The sequence below is a fragment of the Tachypleus tridentatus genome, chromosome 10 (assembly GCF_004210375.1).
Source record: "Tachypleus tridentatus isolate NWPU-2018 chromosome 10, ASM421037v1, whole genome shotgun sequence".
Lineage (NCBI taxonomy): Eukaryota > Metazoa > Arthropoda > Merostomata > Xiphosura > Limulidae > Tachypleus > Tachypleus tridentatus.
Window position 1 is genome coordinate 24,261,566 of NC_134834.1, and position 20,918 is coordinate 24,282,483.

At 35.7% G+C, this 20,918-nt stretch overlaps 1 protein-coding gene across 1 annotated transcript in view; it reads left to right on the plus strand.

Moving 5' to 3' along the window:
- The window catches only part of LOC143228892 (LIM/homeobox protein Lhx9-like), a 46,872-nt gene extending 26,456 nt beyond the window's left edge, over positions 1-20,416 (plus strand). Inside the window, exons 2-4 of the mRNA XM_076460324.1 lie at positions 7,972-8,348; positions 15,954-16,198; positions 17,108-20,416. Of these exons, the coding sequence (XP_076316439.1) occupies positions 7,972-8,348; positions 15,954-16,198; positions 17,108-17,434 (949 nt within the window). The 3' untranslated portion in view covers positions 17,435-20,416. The remainder of the gene's footprint in view (positions 1-7,971; positions 8,349-15,953; positions 16,199-17,107) is intronic.
- The last annotated feature ends 502 nt before the right edge of the window (positions 20,417-20,918 follow it).

A 20,918-nucleotide genomic window follows, 5' to 3' on the forward strand; every position in this document is an offset into this window, starting at 1 on the left:
TTTTATAGTTTTCCATCTTGAGGAAAATACGAAACTGGAATTTTATAACCGTACGCGTTTCCAGTTCTCATGTGTCGTACAATGTAGCAAGCGTAAATAATTACACACCAGCTGTACTCACGACTGAACCCTCTGAAAATATTTAAACTCTAGCTGCACTCTAGACTAGACTTCCAGCGGACTTTATTGTGGAGGAAATGTTTACATATCAGTTGTACTCATGACTGGGCCCTCTGATGGTTTATACTGTAAAAAAGAGAAATAGACTAAATTGAATATACCGAATATGCTTGTCCTTTCTGCCGTAGGGGCGTTATAATGTACGTCAATACCATTATTCGTTGGTAAAAGAGTAGCCCTAGAGTTGACTCTCTAGTCTTTCACTGCTAAATTAGGAACGGCTAGCGCATATAGCCCTCGTGCTGTTTTAAAAGCGCAAATAGCCCTCGTGCTATTTTAAAAGCGCAAATTCAAAGCAAACCAATAAGTCTTGTACTGATAAATATACAGAGAGAAATTTTGACACAGATATTGAATCAATGGAAAACTCGAGAATGTTTATTTTATACAGAGGCAAAACCACTTAGCATCTTCTTTCAAGAAGGATGGTTATATCATAGCGAAAATAGGGGATTTCTAGTATTTAACAACTTGTACGTCACTGTGAGGACGCGCTATTAGTCTTACACTATCATATATACATGCATGAGGGTTGAAATCAAGTAACCAAAACAATCATTGTACTGTCTTTCAAGTTTGCTTTTAGTGTAGCTTTGAGACTTATTCCAGAAGTTTCTTAAAAAGAAAAACCAAAATAATTAAACAGTCAGGCCCGGAAAACGTGAGCAGATTAAAAAAAACTCACAAATGAAATAAAAAAGTGTGAATCTATCATTAAGTTTGGACTAAAATATTCATGAACTCAGAAATGAAATATATGGGAATCAGCAAAGGTCTCACGTAAAATTTCTAAGGCACAGCTTTGAAAGCGAATGAACTTAAAGGTCAGGGGTTAAGGTTAAGACAAAAGTGCTAATATATTTAAAACACGTTATTTGTATTGACAGAAAATAAGCAAAGAAAATCTGCGAAGGCTTTGGAATTTTCTGAGTTGTTCTTATATTCAGAAGTTTTAATTAGAACTACTTATGTTATTGTTTCTTGTTTGCAGTTAAGCACAGAGCTACACAATGGACTATTTGTGCTCTGCCCTCTACGGGAATCAAAGCACGGTTTCTAGCGTTTAAAATCTGAAGACATACGGTTATCCAATAGAGGTCGTTTAACCCCGTAAGAGTGCTTTTAATTACTCCAGAATTCATTTTCTTCCTCATTTACAAATCGTGACGTAGTTCTTGGTACTACTGGAGGGCACTTATGTTATTCGTTTGGTTTGTTTCGAATTTCGCGCAAAGCTACATGAGGGCTATCTGCGCTAGCCGTCCAGCCGTCCATAATTTAGAGGGAAAGCAACTAATCATCATCACCCACCTCCAACTCTCAGGCTACTCTTTTACCAACCAATAGTGGGATTGATTGTCACCTTATAACGTCCCCACAGCTGAAAGGGCGAGCATGTTTGGTGTGACATAGCGCTTTGTTAGATGTTAACTTATGAGAAACGTGGAGTTTTCATGGTTTATTATCTTAGTATGATACATGTATAAGATTAAAATATTACAAAACAAACATAAAACGTATGTGTTACAAAACATTAATAATTCTTTCCAAGAGTTTTAAAATCGTTTGATTAAGCACTTTAGGATCTTGAAAAAACGTGAAACTTATAATTATACCTGTATTAACATAGTGTATACAGACACTTGATAAAACCTGAAACTTACAACCATACGTATATTAACATAGTTGTACAACCAATTCCTGTATATCATATACTTTATTTCCCTCTGAATATGAACTTTGCTGCGAATATTCAGATCACAATGTTAGTTTTGTTTGCTTTTGAATTTCGCGCAAAGCTACTCGAGGCTATCTGCGCTAGCTGTCCCTAATTTAGCAGTGGAAGACAAGGCGGAAGACAGCTAGTCATCACTACCCACCGCCAACTCTTGGGTTACTCATTCACCAACGAATAATGGGAGTGACCTTCACATTATAATACCCCCACTGCTGAAAGAGCGAGCATGTTTGGTGAAACGGGGATTCGAACCCGCGACCCTCAGATTACGAGTCAAACGCCTTAAAACACATGGCTATGCCGTGCCCATACCACAACGCAATGTTTAAACTTAGGTAGCCATAGCCACCTGATCATGCATATCATGTTGTGGCATGAAAAACGACATTTTAAAGATCTGTGATGTAGGTGAGGGAGGTAATCCCATCACCAGAAATATAAAGAAGATTGTATGTTATTACAAGAAAAGTATTTCAAATACCTCTTTTTTTTTTCCTCTATCATATACAAAGTTTATAACAAATATCATACATATACAAAGTTTATAACAAATATCATACCTGTTTAATCAACTTTCATATACGCTTACCTGCTTTATTACAGAAGTTGGAATGTGGGGCGGACGATGTACGAATGCTTTACTGTTTGTGAATGTTGAATTTTGTACAATATCTTCTTAAAACCTTAATTTGTAACATTGTATTCTTACTCTATTCTATAGTCTCGTGAGATAGGCTTCAAATTGTGAAGGAAAATACAAATAAAAACATCACCTGTAAAGTTCCGAGGAACAATGTTTCCTAACTTACACAAGTCAGCTGGAATCTTGCAGTCGAAAGACTGAAATTCGCTGTTTGTATCTTTTGATCTGTTATGCAAAGTGCTATTAATATTATTATACAGATAAATTAAAAATAAAATCATTGTATTCAAAACGATTACATATTAAATCCATTTGTTTTTGGGTAACACAATTTCACCAGAGGCACCCTAAGGTTCTTTATCAGTGTAAGCTCAATATTTGGATTTTTAGGTAATTCTAATTGCCTAATCTGGCCAAACCTTGTTAGATATTATTGAGATTATGGCCGAAAGTATTGGAAGCAGAGGCACAGTTAGATCAGTACGTAAATTAGTTCTCATCTATGTAAGCAGGTTGCATTGATCAGTAGTTATGGATAACTTATTTAGGAAAGTTTTGATCTAGTACACTGTGTCTCAAAAAAACAAAACAAAATATATTCAATATGTCTTCCGTCATTCACAATTGGACATACGAAGCCTATCAGTAAATATAACTGTTACAAGCATCATATGTCTTAGACGATACTCCATTATCATTGCAATAGACATTTATTTTAGAGGAATCTTCTCAGTCAGAAGAATGTGTCAGTACAGTGGTCAGTGACCTTGCTGGTTATTAATGGGCAACTTGTATCTATGTCTTTCATGGACATTTCCTTCAGGAGCTCTCTGGTTGGACGATAGATATATAAGAATTGTCTTCATGTCTTGTTGGAAGATAATGTTTCCAGTGTTCCACTCCTCCAGGTGTTGTATAACACAGTGTAACGCGTTGTGTGATTTATCTCGGAAGAGCCTTCAATTTATTATGTTACATATAATACGATTTCAAATAATCGGAAACTGAGGTAAATTGTAATTTAAGTTTAGAAGTTATTTAAATGTCGAAATGTATCGAATATATAATATTCGCCAACAAGATTAATACACACAGTTTTATTTTTTAACAAAAGTATATTTTAAAATACAAACAATAACACAATTTGTAATTACGCTCATTACAAAAATAATTTATATACAAAAGTTTACAAGCTTATAAACAATACTGAGTCTTCTATCTGGTCTGGAACTGAATATTTTATCGACGGCTAACGATGAGCGAATTAATTCCGAGTTGACATCGGCACAGTTTACTTAATGGATAGCTAGCTAGCTTCTTCGCTGATCGTACGTGAGTTTTTCACTGATGAAGTTATATAATGTTTTCGTAGAAATACTAGCGTCTGAAGTTAATTCATTGAAGTTAAACGGTTTGTAAATTTCAAAAGCTATAAACGTTTCTGGTCAATATCTGTAATTTCCCGATTGATAAGCGTTTATCGCAGTCATAACTTCCGAGACTTATAGTATACCAACTGTAGCAAGCCAACATTATATTACGTCTTTTGGTATGCTATGTTAATTAATTTCCTAAGCTTGAGAGGAAAGTTTGAAGAAATGTCAGGTAAGACAATGCTATTGTCAGTTGTTATGATTTTACTTACACACATAGTATATTATTGATTCTTACCCTCAAAAATGTTTTACAAGTTCAGTGAATAGGCGGGAATTTCGCAATACAGGTTTAACAATATAGGTTACTTGCTCTTTTAAATATACTTTTAACTGAAACAAAGTCTAATATTAAAATCGATATATAGTAGCAAATATGCTCCTTCAACTTGATCCGTATTACTATGTTTCCCATATCATTACGTACTGGAGATATACCTGTCACTTAGATTCTAAATCCGTCATCTGAACATACCTTTACGATCTGAGTGTATAAGTGTTTTGCGATCAATTTTTGTCGGCACCACACTGTCAACGTAATGCCACACAATGTTATAATATAGTTCTGGTACATCCCGTTTCACTGCAAATTTATATCAACCGTAGCTGTCACCTGAGCTACTGGTTCAGATTCTCATCTGCTATAATCTACTCAAACTTGTATGTTTCTTATCACGAAACTACGTTTAAATTATCATTCTTACGTACGCTTTAGATATACGTTTGAAGCAGGATATCAAAAGGAACTCTGAAAATAAATTACTACGTCAACTTTATATACAAAGAATGAATAATTATTCATAAAAACTCGAACTAATTTATAGTATTATGAAATAAGTGTCAGCTTATATTTACTCCGCAATTTTTCGCAGTTCGTTAACATTAGGTTCATGTGTCATTATTGTGCGTTTCATACATAAGTTTATATGCATCACTTCTTTCATAGCTCAACGGATGACGACTTTTCGAGGTCCTTGTTGTGAGAAGTTTAAATCGTGTGAACGTGTTTAGAAATGTTTACATGTAAACAGAAAGAGAGAACAACCGAAAAAGTATAACCTACATAAATATCGCAACAACACTTAAGCTAGTGTTGTTTAGAAACGGGAGTTTTCATATGGTTACGTTTCACTTTGGAGTAACGAACTGGATAACTTGCACATGTGTGCAGTTTCACCAATAAAAACAATGCTCTGTTTAGAAACAATGAACTGTTAATATTTTACTGTAGGAAACACTGCTGCGCAGAGACTTAAGGATTAGAAACAAAGTTCTGTTTATGTTCCACCATTAAAAATAATGAGCAACTGAGATTTTTAGGAAACTGTTTAGCATTAAGAATTCACCATTAAGAAACAACAATCTGTCAAGATCTACTGTTAAGAGAGATTTTTCAAAGATATAGGTAATGCTGCACAGAACCTGTAATTGTTGGTTTTACACTTATAACTTATTTTATCTAAAGCCAAGTGTTTATATCAGTCACTTTCTACTTGATTATACATGGCATCTTTAGGCCTAACATACATCTGGAAATTTTTTATTAGAAATCTTATTTCAACAGTTATTTCTGGATATTTTGAACATTATCTTATTTTATTCTCATCACGTGTTTCAGAAGATGTTGTCGTTCCGTAAACTCAACCTAAAATCGTTTTTAGCGATCAACGTTTTTAAGTTTTTTAAATTTGCTGCCCAAGTGAAGAAAACGCAGAAATGGTTATGTGCGCGGAAACACACTTGTAATTTAATTAACAACATTTTCAATTTATTCAACTGACATATCCAATGAACGTTATAGTATCATTGTCTAGAAACGGATACATTTTTTTTACCAACCAATGAAAATGTCTGTAGTGTTTTTAGCAAAAATAAATTGTTCGATATCAGAGTTAGAGGCTGTTCAACACATTCTCACATCTTTATATTTTTATATCAACCACTAACATTTTTATTTAGTGTAAAAATGTATCGAAAGCCCTGTATGTATCTGCGTATATGAGGTGATTTTTATGCGTAAATTTGTGTGTGAGTTAGCGTGGTTTTTCAATGTTCTGTTGTGCTGTATTATAAATACAAAAATACGTATATCACAGTACTATTGTTGATGTATTATAAATACAAAAGTACTTATATAACAGCATTATTGTTGATGTATTATAAATACAAAATTACTTATGTACTGTAAATAAAAAAAAATACTTATATCAAAGAACTATTGTTGATGTATTATAAATACAAAAATACTTATGTCACAATACTAGTGTTGATGTACTCATCCCCCGCTAGTACAGCAGTAAGTCTACAGATTTACAACACTAAAATCAGGGGCTCGATTCCCCTAGATGGACTCAGCAGATAGCCTCATGTGGCTTTGCAATAAGAACTCACATACATTGATGTATTATAAATACAAAAATATATCACAGCACTATTGTTGCTGTATTATAAATACAAAACGTACTTATGTAACAGCACTGTGGTTGCTGTATTATTAATACAGCAATACTTATATTACAGCACTATTGTTGCTGTATTATTAATACAACTGTGCTAGACAGACATTCGGTTTCAATGTAAAATTGTTTGTGTTGTTTATTATCAATAAACCCAGCAGTGTTAAAATTAAAAACAGATATTTCCTTATTAAATGGGACTTCCTCCTGTTAATGCGAGCCTTCGGATATGAATCGTTCATTTCGACAAATGATTTTATATTTGTATTGGATTTTAAGAATTTCAAACATTTTAAAAAACAATAACACTTAGCAGTAAATTTTTAATTGTTATGTAAACTGTGAACCCCAGTAGTCTTATTTATATTGTCCCTTTATATCATGATGTTTTACGTTTAACATTAACGCTTTGTTCTCTGTTTTCTTCAGGGTACAAGTCTAATTATTGTGTGTCATTTTTCTTCATTAGCTTGTTCAGGACTAAGTATAATGATTATGTTTTCACTTCTACCTGGTTGCTCAGGACGTAGATATAATGATTATGTTTTCACTTCCACCTGGTTGTTCAGGGTTTATGTTTAATTATCATGTTTTGACTTCCACCTCGATGTTCAAGGTTTATGTTTAATGATTCTATTTTAACTTTTACCTGGGTCTTCAATGTTTATGTTTAATTATCATGTTTTGACTTCCACCTCGATGTTCAAGGTTTATGTTTAATTATCATGTTTTGACTTCCACCTGGTTGTTCAGGGTTTATGTTTAATGATTATGTTTTGACTTCCACTAGATTATCTAAGGTGTTGTAAGCCTAATTTGTATTATTTGTTTTTCAGTCGGTTGTTCAGAACGTACATAAATATGTTTTATCTTCCACTAATTTGTTTGTGGTGTAACTATAACGAATGTGGTTTGTTTTTCACTAGGTTGTTTGTACTGTAAGTATATTGATTGTGGTTTGTTTTCCACTAGGTTGTTTGTACTGTAAGTATACTGATTGTGGTTTGTTTTTCACTAAGTTGTTTGTGGTGTAAGTGTAACGATTGTAGTTTGTTTTCCACTAGGTTGTTTGTGATGTAAGTATACTGACTGTGGTTTGTTTTCCACTAGGTTGTTTGTAGTGTAAGTATATTGATTGTAGTTTGTTTTCCACTAGGTTGTTTGTAGTGTAAGTATATTGATTGTGGTTTGTTTTTCACTAAGTTGTTTGTGGTGTAAGTGTAACGATTGTAGTTTGTTTTCCACTAGGTTGTTTGTGATGTAAGTATACTGACTGTGGTTTGTTTTCCACTAGGTTGTTTGTAGTGTAAGTATATTGATTGTAGTTTGTTTTCCACTAGGTTGTTTGTAGTGTAAGTATATTGATTGTAGTTTGTTTTCCACTAGGTTGTTTGTGGTGTAAGTATATTGATTGTGGTTTGTTTTCCACTAGGTTGTTTGTGGTGTAAGTATATTGATTGTGGTTTGTTTTCCACTAGGTTGTTTGTAGTGTAAGTATAATTATGTTCTGACTTCCACTAGGTTGTTTGCTGTCAAACGTTGTGCCCGCTGTCAACAAGGTATTTTCGCCAATGAGCTAGTTATGCGAGCTCGAGACCTGGTGTATCATCTACATTGTTTCACATGTGCATGGTGTAACACAGTGCTTACCCAAGGGGACTACTTCGGGCTCAAAGATAACCTTGTTTATTGCCGTACACACTACGAACTCCTCGTGCAGGGTGAGCCTTACCTGCCAAGGGATCGGAGAACAAACGGTTCTGTTGGAGACCAGCCTGGCGAGCACGTACAGTCACACGACTCAAGCTACCCACCCATGGGAAATGTCAGGAAAGGGAGGCCTCGGAAAAGGAAAGCAGCAGATGTGGGGGTAGATTCCATGATGGGACAGAACATGGGTAAGATTATCAAGCTTTAATTAAAAAGTTAATTTTTTTCGACTTATAGCAACTTTCTTCATGTTGTAATTTACATAACTGTCACCAGACCGGCCAATTAGAGCGCCATAAATGGAACTTAGTAACTTCAGAAAATGTTTTATTGGCTAACTAGAACACTGTAAACGGAACTTATGTAACTTTAGAAAATGTTTTATTGGCTAACTAGAACACTGTAAACAGAACTTATGTAACTTTAAAAAATATCATATTGGCTAACTAGAACACTATAAACAGAACTTATGTAACTTTGGAAAATGTGATACTGGGTAACTACAAAACTGTAAACGAAATATGTGTAACTTCTGCACAGTGTAATATTTTTCAACTGGAACATTACAAGCCGAGATCGCGTAACTTTTACACAATTTGGTGTATTAGGCACTAATTGTTTGTTGTTAAACACGAAACTACATAATGGGTATATATGCTGTGCTTACGGTATTCACTTGTTAGCATTATGAACCATCTGATTTACCGTTAAACCACTGAAGAGAGTTAAGAAAAGTCTTTTTTTTCCATTAAAGGCATGAATAGATGTTGAAAACAAATATTGTTATATCTTGTTCGTCCAAATTTCTAACATAGCGCACAACCAAATAATAATAAAAACATACTTCAAAGTTTTTGAGAAATAATTCTTACATCTGCTGGACACACAAAAATAAGAGATCCAGGAAGCCATTTGAAAGACAAAAGATACTGATTTGTTTAACCACCACCACAGTCACCTGCTAGATAATAACTGACTTAAATAACGTGACGCTCAGACACGCCCGCCACCTTAGGAACACCTGCTCTCTGGAAGTTGACAACTTGTAATACCGGGAAGTTTGAAATAAGAAGGGTATATAAAAATAAGAATTGTGTTTGTGGCTAGAACACCATCATATTAATTATTTAAAAAGAAGGTTTATTGTTAGTTTGGTTTCTGGAATTTCGCTCAAAGCTACACGAGAGCTATCTGCGCTAGCCGTCCCTAATTTTGCAGTGTAAGACTAGAGGGAAGGCAGCAAGTCATCACGACCCACCGCCAACTTTTGGGGCTACTATTTTACCAACGAATAGTGGGATTGACCGTAACATTACAACACCTGAAAGGGCTGAATTGGCGAGCATGTTTGGTGTGATAGGGATTCGAACCAGCGAACCTCAGATTATGAGTCGAACGCCTTAACCCACCTGGCCATGCCGGGCATATTGGAATGATAAGGTAAACTAAACTACCTTCTTAAAACTTCAAACATGATTTGTAACTAACGTTGCATGGTTACAACGAACAAATTATGATCCTCTCTGATAAATGTGTAAGGACCGGATTACTTGAAAATGTATATAGTTACAAGCAACAAAGATAACAAAGAAAAGTTATTAGACTTACAGCAACCCAGTTAGGCTCCAAGATGTTTGTAATAACGGTAATGTTCAATAACTGAGCTTGGGAGTTTCTTGGAGATGAATCAGTCAGTGTCTGAAAGTTGGAAATTGTCAGGTAAAACTCAAGATTTCTAATGTTAGATTATGAGGTGTCTGGAGATCAGTGAGAACTGCTTTAAATCACGTGAAAATTACGTAACAGTTATTGACCTTAAATGATCTAGTTAAAAATTATGTTGAATTAGATTGTTAAAATTTATTGGGTAGTAAAGTGTAGTTCAACTGTCAGCTCGTGGGTCGTATTGAGCGCCCTCTCTGCCTTATTTTGAACCGTATCTTGATATTGTATGAAACAAATTTTAGGTAAAAATAAATTTTAAAGGGAAAGTCTCAGTGAAAGCCACATAAGTAAAATGTTATGGTCCATCATTGTGTCCATTCTCTACAGCTCGTTCTTTGTAAGTAAAAAATATGGCCCTAATGAGTCCATCCTCTACAGCTCGTTATTTGTAAGTAAATAGTTATGGACCCCTAATGAGTCCATCCTCTACAGCTCGTTCTTTGTAAGTAAATAGTTATGGGCCCCTAATGAGTCCATCCTCTACAGCTCGTTCTTTGTAAGTAAATAGTTATGGCCCCCTAATGAGTCCATCCTCTACAGCTCGTTCTTTGTAAGTAAAAAGTTATGGCCCCTAATGAGTCCATCCTCTACAGCTCGTTATTTGTAAGTAAAAGTTATGGCCCCTAATGAGTCCATCCTCTACAGCTCGTTCTTTGTAAGTAAATAGTTATGGCCCCTAATGAGTCCATCCTCTACAGCTCGTTATTTGTAAGTAAAAGTTATGGCCCCTAATGAGTCCATCCTCTACAGCTCGTTCTTTGTAAGTAAATAGTTATGGACCCCTAATGAGTCCATCCTCTACAGCTCGTTCTTTGTAAGTAAATAGTTATGGCCCCTAATGAGTCCATCCTCTACAGCTCGTTCTTTGTAAGTAAAAAGTTATGGCCCCCTAATGAGTCCATCCTCTACAGCTCGTTCTTTGTAAGTAAAAAGTTATGGCCCCCTAATGAGTCCATCCTCTACAGCTCGTTCTTTGTAAGTAAATAGTTATGGCCCCTAATGAGTCCATCCTCTACAGCTCGTTCTTTGTAAGTAAAAGTTATGGCCCCTAATGAGTCCATCCTCTACAGCTCGTTCTTTGTAAGTAAAAGTTATGGCCCCTAATGAGTCCATCCTCTACAGCTCGTTCTTTGTAAGTAAAAGTTATGGCCCCTAATGAGTCCATCCTCTACAGCTCGTTCTTTGTAAGTAAATAGTTATGGCCCCTAATGAGTCCATCCTCTACAGCCCCTAATCCATTCTTTGTAAGTAAAAGTTATGGCCCCTAATGAGTCCATCCTCTACAGCTCGTTCTTTGTAAGTAAATAGTTATGGGCCCCTAATGAGTCCATCCTCTACAGCTCGTTCTTTGTAAGTAAATAGTTATGGGCCCCTAATGAGTCCATCCTCTACAGCTCGTTCTTTGTAAGTAAATAGTTATGGGCCCCTAATGAGTCCATCCTCTACAGCTCGTTCTTTGTAAGTAAAAAGTTATGGCCCCTAATGAGTCCATCCTCTACAGCTCGTTCTTTGTAAGTAAATAGTTATGGCCCCCTAATGAGTCCATCCTCTACAGCTCGTTCTTTGTAAGTAAAAAGTTATGGCCCCCTAATGAGTCCATCCTCTACAGCTCGTTCTTTGTAAGTAAAAAGTTATGGGCCCCTAATGAGTCCATCCTCTACAGCTCGTTCTTTGTAAGTAAAAAGTTATGGGCCCCTAATGAGTCCATCCTCTACAGCTCGTTCTTTGTAAGTAAAAAGTTATGGGCCCCTAATGAGTCCATCCTCTACAGCTCGTTCTTTGTAAGTAAAAGTTATGGGCCCCTAATGTAAATCCTCTACAGCTTTCTTTGTATGTTATGGGCCCCATCCTCTAATGAGTCCATCCTCTACAGCTCGTTCTTTGTAAGTAAAAAGTTATGGCCCCTAATGAGTCCATCCTCTACAGCTCGTTCTTTGTAAGTAAATAGTTATGGGCCCCTAATGAGTCCATCCTCTACAGCTCGTTCTTTGTAAGTAAAAAGTTATGGGCCCCTAATGAGTCCATCCTCTACAGCTCTTTGTTCTTTGTAATGTATCCTCTACAGCTCGTTCTTTGTAAGTAAAGTTATGGGCCCCTAATGAGTCCATCCTCTACAGCTCGTTCTTTGTAAGTAAAAGTTATGGCCCCTAATGAGTCCATCCTCTACAGCTCGTTCTTTGTAAGTAAAAAGTTATGGACCCCTAATGAGTCCATCCTCTACAGCTCGTTCTTTGTAAGTAAAAAGTTATGGCCCCCTAATGAGTCCATCCTCTACAGCTCGTTCTTTGTAAGTAAATAGTTATGGCCCCCTAATGAGTCCATCCTCTACAGCTCGTTCTTTGTAAGTAAAAAGTTATGGCCCCTAATGAGTCCATCCTCTACAGCTCGTTCTTTGTAAGTAAAAAGTTATGGGCCCCTAATGAGTCCATCCTCTACAGCTCGTTCTTTGTAAGTAAAAAGTTATGGGCCCCTAATGAGTCCATGCTCTACAGCTCATTCTTTGTGATTAAAACTTGTGGCAATTGATATCTGGTCATGTGTTTTAAATTACACATCATTGGTCATTCGGCCTATGTTGGTAACATTTCATAGAGGCGGCTTTATGTGTTTACGTTTCATGACATCTCTTTATGAAGTATGGCAACAGGAACAGATTTTTCTCACTGAAAATTAAAGTATTGAAAATATTCTGTGGTACCCTCGACCACTTCTGTGAGATAGCTATGTCTAGGACATCTTTAGAGTCTGGACTCTTCACTAGATATGATGTGTTTTATATCATAGAATAGAATACAAGAGTTTCATTCATTGATTCCCTCTTCCTGAAAAAATGTGTTTACAAGTTTAACATGATAAGGATGAACGTTGTAGAGGTATAGTTCGCCAATATAAAAGGTCATGGATTCTATAATGTGTAGCATATTGGTTTATTCCCACCTACACCATCAGTGTCATGACCATCATATTCCTCTCGATATTGAGTTGAATCTGATTCTATTGTTGTTTCCAAGTGAATATACCCATCCTTTGAGGAATGCACTTCATTTGCGTTTGGTATATGACTAACCTGGCAAAGAGTGGTTTTGACCATTTTTATACGTAGTTCCAGTTGCGGCTGCGAATATCTGATTCAGTTTAAGAACGGGTATCCTACGATTACTATGAGCCAGAACTGACAATCATCGACCGCATTCTTATCTTGTGTAAGTACCACTGCCATGGAAGCTGGTCCTCATCCTGCCAATGAAAAGTTTGGACATTTGTAGATACTTATTAACAGCCTACTGTAATAGGCCACCTTACATTTGTCCGATAGCTATATACGTGAGTGTAGCATTAAAATACTTTATGTGCAATCATGAAATATTCGAACTATTGATTACCTGATTTTAAAGTGACAACGGAGACAAAGATATTCTGAGACCACACATAGGCTTAATCATTAGTGATTCACATTTAACATTGCATGACTGATCAGGCAATATATTTTCATAATACTTATTTAAGGGCTTAAATACATTAGAGCACGACCCTAATATCACAAAATCAGATTGTCTTGTAATCGTTTTATGTCGTGTTATAGCTTTAGAGTAGATTAATAAGGAAGTTGAAGGAGATAAAACTGATTACTTTGTGTTACAGACGGATCGGTAGGTATTTCAAACAACCTGTAGCTTGTCAGTTAGTGCATATACATAGGTTTGTTTTAGAGACTATTAATACTGATAAAATTAAGTTTGTTTGGAATTTCGCGCAAAGCTACACGAGGGCTAACTGCGCTAGCCATTTCTAATTTAGTAGTGTAAGACTAAAGGGAAAGCAGCTAGTCATCACCACTCACTGCCAGTTCTTGGGCTACTCTTTTATCAACGAGTAGTGAGATTGACCGTCACATTATAACACCCCCACGGCTTTAAGAGCGAGTATATTTGGTGTGATGTGGATTCAAACCCGCGACCCTCAGAGTACGAGTCGACTGCCTTAACCACCTGGCCAAGCCGAGTCCAACAGTTAAGTAAATTAAAACACATTCAAAAGGAAAGACTGCGTTAATAACACAAATCTAAACCTCTGACTCGTTATATTAGATAGTTGTGACTGAAGAAACAATCCGGCTTGATTTTGGTTATAACAAACTAATATACATAAAGTGGATGACCAATTCCATCATCCTGATGTTCCTCTTCCTTTCTAATAATAACTATATAAGCCTCATAAAAAAACAACATGCGTCATCAAAACTTCTCTAACAAAATAACCACAAGTGGGACTTCTGATGATGAATATTTTATTGTTGAATGCAGTGCACTGTTGATGAAGGGAAAAAAAATCAAACGCGACGTGTTGCTGATTGCTATTCCTGTCTGATGTAACACCCTGATAAAAAGGCTGTATTGTTAAAGTCCCCTACATTGTTATACCAGAATCGTTTAAAATCTCACCTGCAAGAATGTCCGATTTACTATTCCACCTACCTAGAAAAAAGGAAACTCGATTTTCACCTGCTACCTTGATGATACTTATGTTACCTTTGTTAACTCACTCCACAGTTAGAGTTTTCTTTGTTCTTACATTCTAGAACAGTGGCACTCTCTACCGCGTTTATTTACTTTGTATTTACCTTTACACTATACGTTTATCCCATTGCCTTTACCCACTTTTTCTCTAGAATAATAGTATTCCAAACTGCCTTCATCTACTTTTTTTTACTCTCTAGAATAATAGTATTGGAAATACTGTTACACTAGATAGTACAAAAAAAACAAAGTTGGAAAAACAAAAGGCAGTTGGAAATACTAGTTACAAAAGTAGACTAGATAGTACAAAAAAAACAAAGGCACTTGTAAATACTGTAGATAAAGGCAGTTGGGAATACTATTATTCTAGATAGTACAAAAAGTAGACAAAGACAGTTGGAAATACTGTTACTCTAGATAGTACAAAAAGTAAACAAAGGCACTTGGAAATACTGTTACTCTAGATAGTACAAAAAGTAAACAAAGTCACTTGGAAATACTGTTACTCTAGATAGTACAAAAAGTAAACAAAGGCAGTTGGAAATACTGTTACTCTAGATAGTACAAAAAGTAAACAAAGGCAGTTGGAAATACTGTTACTCTAGATAGTACAAAAAGTAGGCAAAGGCAGTTGGAAATACTGTTACTCTAGAATCTAGATAGTTCATAAAGTAGACAAAGTCAGTTGAAAATACTGTTACTCTAGAATCTAGATAGTTCATAAAGTAGACAAAGTCAGTTGAAAATACTGTTACTCTAGATAGTACAAAAAGTAGACAAAGGCAGTTGGAAATACTAATAATCTGGAGAAAAGTAGATAAAGACAGTTTATCTTATATTATCTAGAATACAAGAAAAAGTAGACAAAAACTTATCGTGTAAAGTGTAAATACAAAGTAAATAAACGCAGTAGAGAGTGCTACTGTTCTTGAATGTAAGAACAAAGAAAACTCTAACTGTGGAGTGAGTTAACAGAGATAACAAATTATTATTACGCACTTTTATAATTCTTGAAAATCGCTAAATTACCAGGTATAGAATGTTGTGTTTAAAAATGTAATAAGTCTGATACCGTTGTCTTATAACAAGTTTAATTAACATTAAACGTATAGTTTTCATCATAAACTTTGTTAAGTTTGTAATGTTTCATTTTTCTCTTTTTCTCTCTCTATACTTTTTTTTTGGAGAGGAGGTTCATTTTGAAACTGAATAAAGTCACTCAGATCTATTTCTGCCTCGCAGAGTCTCAGTGGTGACTTGAAACTTTATATAGCTAAAAACCGAGTTTCAACACCCGTTGTGGCCATAGCACGCATGGACCCTTGTGTAGCTTTACGCCTAACAACAAAACAAACTAATGTATTTTTATAAAATATTTAATTGTTAACTTGGAACTTTTCCATTTTTTAACGTGTTAAAACACTTGCTTTTATTGTATTCAGTTTTGCTTTTTTTTGCGACGTCAATAGAATTTATTTGGAGTTACTTAATATTTTGATACCTCTCGAACTATTTTTTTTTTTATAAAGAGGTTGAATTGTATTATTACAGGTATTCCACTTATCGATCCATCGAGCTGCAACCTCCACATTCCACCACTTGAGGCTGGTGCACCCAATCAAAACAGCCTATCGTTACCGAACGGACAGCCGCAACGAACAAAACGCATGCGCACATCGTTCAAGCACCATCAACTTCGAACGATGAAGTCGTATTTCGCAATCAATCAGAACCCAGATGCCAAAGACCTGAAACAACTGGCCCAAAAAACAGGGCTTTCGAAAAGAGTACTTCAGGTAGACACTCTATTTGTATATAGCGTTTCTACTTTTCTAATAATTTAAGTGCGGACGTTTGTTTGTTTGAACTTAAGTAAAAAAACTACATAATGGGCCATTTGTGATCTGCCAACAACGGGTACTGAAACCCAGTTTCTAGCATTGTAGTTCCGCAGACGTACCGCTGTGCCACTGGGGGCACGGACCTTTGACACATCCTGTACGTAATATAGCATTTAATAACTGTAACTGATCAATACGAGAATATTTTACAAATTTACACATTTGGTTCTGGTCGTCAGAAATACTGAATTTAATTAGCTCTTTGTATTAAAACATTAGTTTAATTAGTTATCACCATTAGATTCCATCAAGGAACATAGGGCCGCAATCGCTTGCGGATTCTTCAACAGATATTTAAATGAGTAGGTTGTTAGCCCGCTGCACAAGCCGTCCCTAATTTAGTAGTGTAAGACTAGAGGGAAGGCAGCTAGTCATCACCACCCACCACCAACTCTTGGTCTACTCTTGTACCAACGAATAGTGGGATTGACCGTAACATTATAACGTCCCCACGGCTGGGAGGGCGAGCATGTTTAGCGCGACGCGGGCGCGAACCCGCGACCCTCGGATTACGAGTCGCACGCCTTACGCGCTTGGCCATGCCAGGCCTATTAAAACATTAAAATATCAAAATATAGCTCAATGGTAAGTCTGACAGCTTATCCGCTAAAAATCGGATTTTGTTACCCCGTTGGGCAGACCACAAATAGCCTATTTGTGTAGCATCGTGGTAAACAACAGTGACAAAAACAAAGAAAGAAAAATACGTTAAATATTTATATCGAAAAATAGTGAAGCTATATTCGAGAGACTTGGCAAGAGATTTAGTTCTAATATACCGATGTGTTATTTTGTTCACTTAAGGTATGGTTCCAGAACGCTAGAGCAAAATGGCGGCGAAATAACTTAAAGCAACAGGACCATCAATCTCAGCAGGATTCTCCACAACACGATTTAAACATAAACAGTCCAGGAGCTACAAGTTCCTTCTCAGAACCCAGCCCTCCAGCCTCCTGTTCAATGGGGACCGAGTCTTCCTTGGGAGGTGTTCCCCCTCACGTTCCAGCATCCATGTCAGGCATTGAATACTCGCCCAATTCTTCTCTGACACCGATAGTCACTCATCACGTTATACCTTCAGGTTCTTCCAGTGAATCGTTTCCATTAAGTTCATTTCAAGAGCTATTCTGAAGCCTGCTTTCTTCGTTCTCGTCCTGTTGTTAAAAGAAAAATTGGGAGATTAACAGAGTAACCCGTTCCTCTGTCAACAAACTGAACAGTCAGTCTGATGTTGTTTGTGGCCGTGCGACCTACAGGTTGTATTTGATCAGGTCGTTTTACAGAGTGTTTTAAAATAATTATAGAAAGGCAAATTATCGAACTAAATTCTGAAAGAAAGAAACAAACAAAAAAAAAACGTTGTCCTTTGATCAGAGGCCGGTTTGATTACGGTTTGGATCAGTTGTTTTGTTTTTACTCATCTATCGAGCATGTTTTAAATACTTCCTCGTTTATGCATTACAAATAAGCACAAATGACGAAGCAGCAGAAGGTATATACATTGTTTTCCTGACGTTAGCATGTAACGTGGCTTATGTACATCAGTTCTGTGTCGTTTCTACATCATTATTGTGTCTGTAGTAAAAATTATTATAATGTAGCCAACAAATAAGTAAGAAGTGTGTGACACATTTCTGCAGGCTTATGTTCATAATGTAATGTTTGTTCTATATACATGCGTCGAGTAAGAATGTGTCAGTTGTTTCAAATACAGCACCCTAGATGAGAATCAGTGAACTGGTCGAAAGGATTTAAATATTCTGAAACAGTGTCGATGGCTGTGGATTTTTTGACTGTGCATTTATTCTATATAAAAAGAACATAAAAAGAAACATTATATGATGAATAAAATCATTCTCTAAGCCTCAGAAGACGAGGAGGTGACTAAGTGGAAATTGAAACCGCTCCCTGGTGTTGAGAATTCTTTGGGCATAAAGATACCACGCCCTGCGTCAATGAGCAAACGCATTTCCCAAAATAAATGAAAGTCGTGCTTCACGCTACACCCCTTGAAATTGCTTTTAGTGTGGGACAAGTTGAAATGAAACCGTTCAGAAGTTTTTGACTGCGAACAAAAACTTTAACCCCCCTGTCTTTTCTGAGAGAAAAAAATTGAACAGATATCCAAATATTTCATATTTTATGATATTTCTCCTAAAGGAGAGAAATTTGGGTAGTATACATTAAGAAGTTTCTATTTGTCAGGAGTTACAAACAACTTAAGAGTTTTACCCAACCACCCATCCAAATATGGGAAAGTTGGGTAAAAATCTGATCAAAATGTATAATAGTTTTTAACTTTATATGTAGGTGGCACATTTTTTTTAAATATAAACGGAAATTTAAAATTTATTACCATGATGTATTTAAGAAATAGTGCACATGCCAAGACATTTATCTAGTTATTTTTGATTGCTGATCCTAAGTATTTAGCCAGACAAGGATGACCACTCTCTTATGACAGAATGGTTGAACATCTCTAACCCTATCCCACCCCACAAAGAACAAAAAAGTTTACCCTTCTTGTTTTTTTTTAATATATAATTTACACCATGAAATTATTCTAATGTAATATTTATTATTTCAAGAGTTGCGTTTACATCCGAGGTGGGTCGCTTTCATCGGATATATAATTTATTAAAACATTTTAAGTAAAAGATAAAGAAAAAATTCAGTATATCAGCTATATATTTTTCTTCGTACTGTGGTTTTAGGACAGACGTATCCGAAGGAAACATTTAATTGTGTTGAATTCATCGACACCGAAAGCTTTAAAATGTTAATGAAATGTGTAATAGAAAGTCACTATTACTCATTTTGTTCGCTATTTCTCTTCGAAGTAACGTTTTTGCTTTACTGTTTCTCTACGGATCATTCATTCAACATTGGATATGAAAAACAAACTAAGCCATTTTAGTGTTGTGTTTCTTTTATTGTTGTCGTTTTTGTTGTTTTTTAAACTGTATAGAAGACGAAATGACTTGTGTTCAATTGTACAAGGTGTTCGGAAAGTCACTGTGCACTTATATATTTATTAAGACATGTTTCAATATAGAATACAGGAGGTAAATATGAACGACAATTATAAACAATGTTGAAAGTGACCCCCGTTGGCATCAATAAGGCCTGGATCCTTCTTATTTTGTTTCTAAACACCGCTATCAGTGAAATAGACTGAATAAAATATGATTACAAAACTGCACAGTGACTTTCCGAACATCCTGTATAATAACTACACATTGTTTTTTCCAATATCATAAAACCAGAGCGATAGCATTACAAGTCTTTCCAACAGCTCGCTAGAAGTATGATATATGGACTGTTATTTTCACAATCGAAACATATATTTGTACTCTGTTCTTCATTAAGATTTTAGATTGTGAAATTATCGTGTTTTAAAACTGTACGGAGTTGCTCTTCCTGATTTAAAAAAAAAACAAAACAACGTACTTGTACGTGTACGGAATTATAAGCTATATTCAAGACTTCTTGCATAGTTAAGTAATTTTAATTTATCGTTGGTATTAAGTTAAAAGTTTAGATTTTTTAAAATTTATCCGAAAACGAAAGGCTTTTTTTTTCAGTGTTTTTTTATTTCTTGTGTGGTTCGACGGTTTTCAATAACATTAGTTACGTGACACACCACAGGGGGCACTTCGTAGTCACTTTGTACATTGTGTACAAAATATTCAGCTTGTATAAACTTTGACACGTTGTTGGTGATCGTATTGCTATCAGTTCTTATATTGAGTTAAGTGACTGGGTTTTCTTGTTTGTACCTCAGGACATTTCAATGCAAGCCTATCTTATGGTGAAAGGTAAGAAATGCTTAGTCAATGGCTTTGACCTGTTGTACTTTACGAAACTGTATTAATATGATATTTGCATAATAATGTCATTTACTGGTGTGGTCATCAGGTTGTGATGTGAGCAGTGTTGTATATACTTCTATTATTATCTGCTAGCACACGTGCTGCTCGTGGGGTGACATAGGCACGCCAGAGGGCGTGCTTTCGCAGCTGTCCTCGTTGTTTTCACTGTTTTGACGGCACGACATAAAATTCGTGAACAAAGACCTATTGTCACAAATAAAGGTGAATTTACAAAAAACAACAACAGTGTTTATTGTTTATTTAATTATTTTAACACATCTACACAATGCATTTATACTTGCAATTTAAAACAAAAAATATCCCAAAGATGTTAAACAGTTTCTGGTTAATCGTGCAAGAAGATTGTACACGTTACAAAGGCCCCCCCCCCTACTCCGCTAGTACAACGGTAAGTCTACGGATTTACAACGCTAACATCAGATTTGCATTGAGAAAAAACACACGTATACGTACATACGCGTTACATAGATAAAACAAAGAATATATATATATATAATCTGAAATAAGCTTTAATCCGTAACGACTCTCTTTAATACAAACTGGCATTGCGAAACAACTCTGACACACGTCAAGAAGAATGAAACAAAAATGAAAAATAATAGCATGTCCTTATACAATTATTGTCACGAGAGTTCACTATGTGATGATAAACAAACATTTTGATGTCGTTACATAACGTCAGCTCTTCCTGTACATTGGACAAACGCGTGAAGATTTTCAAG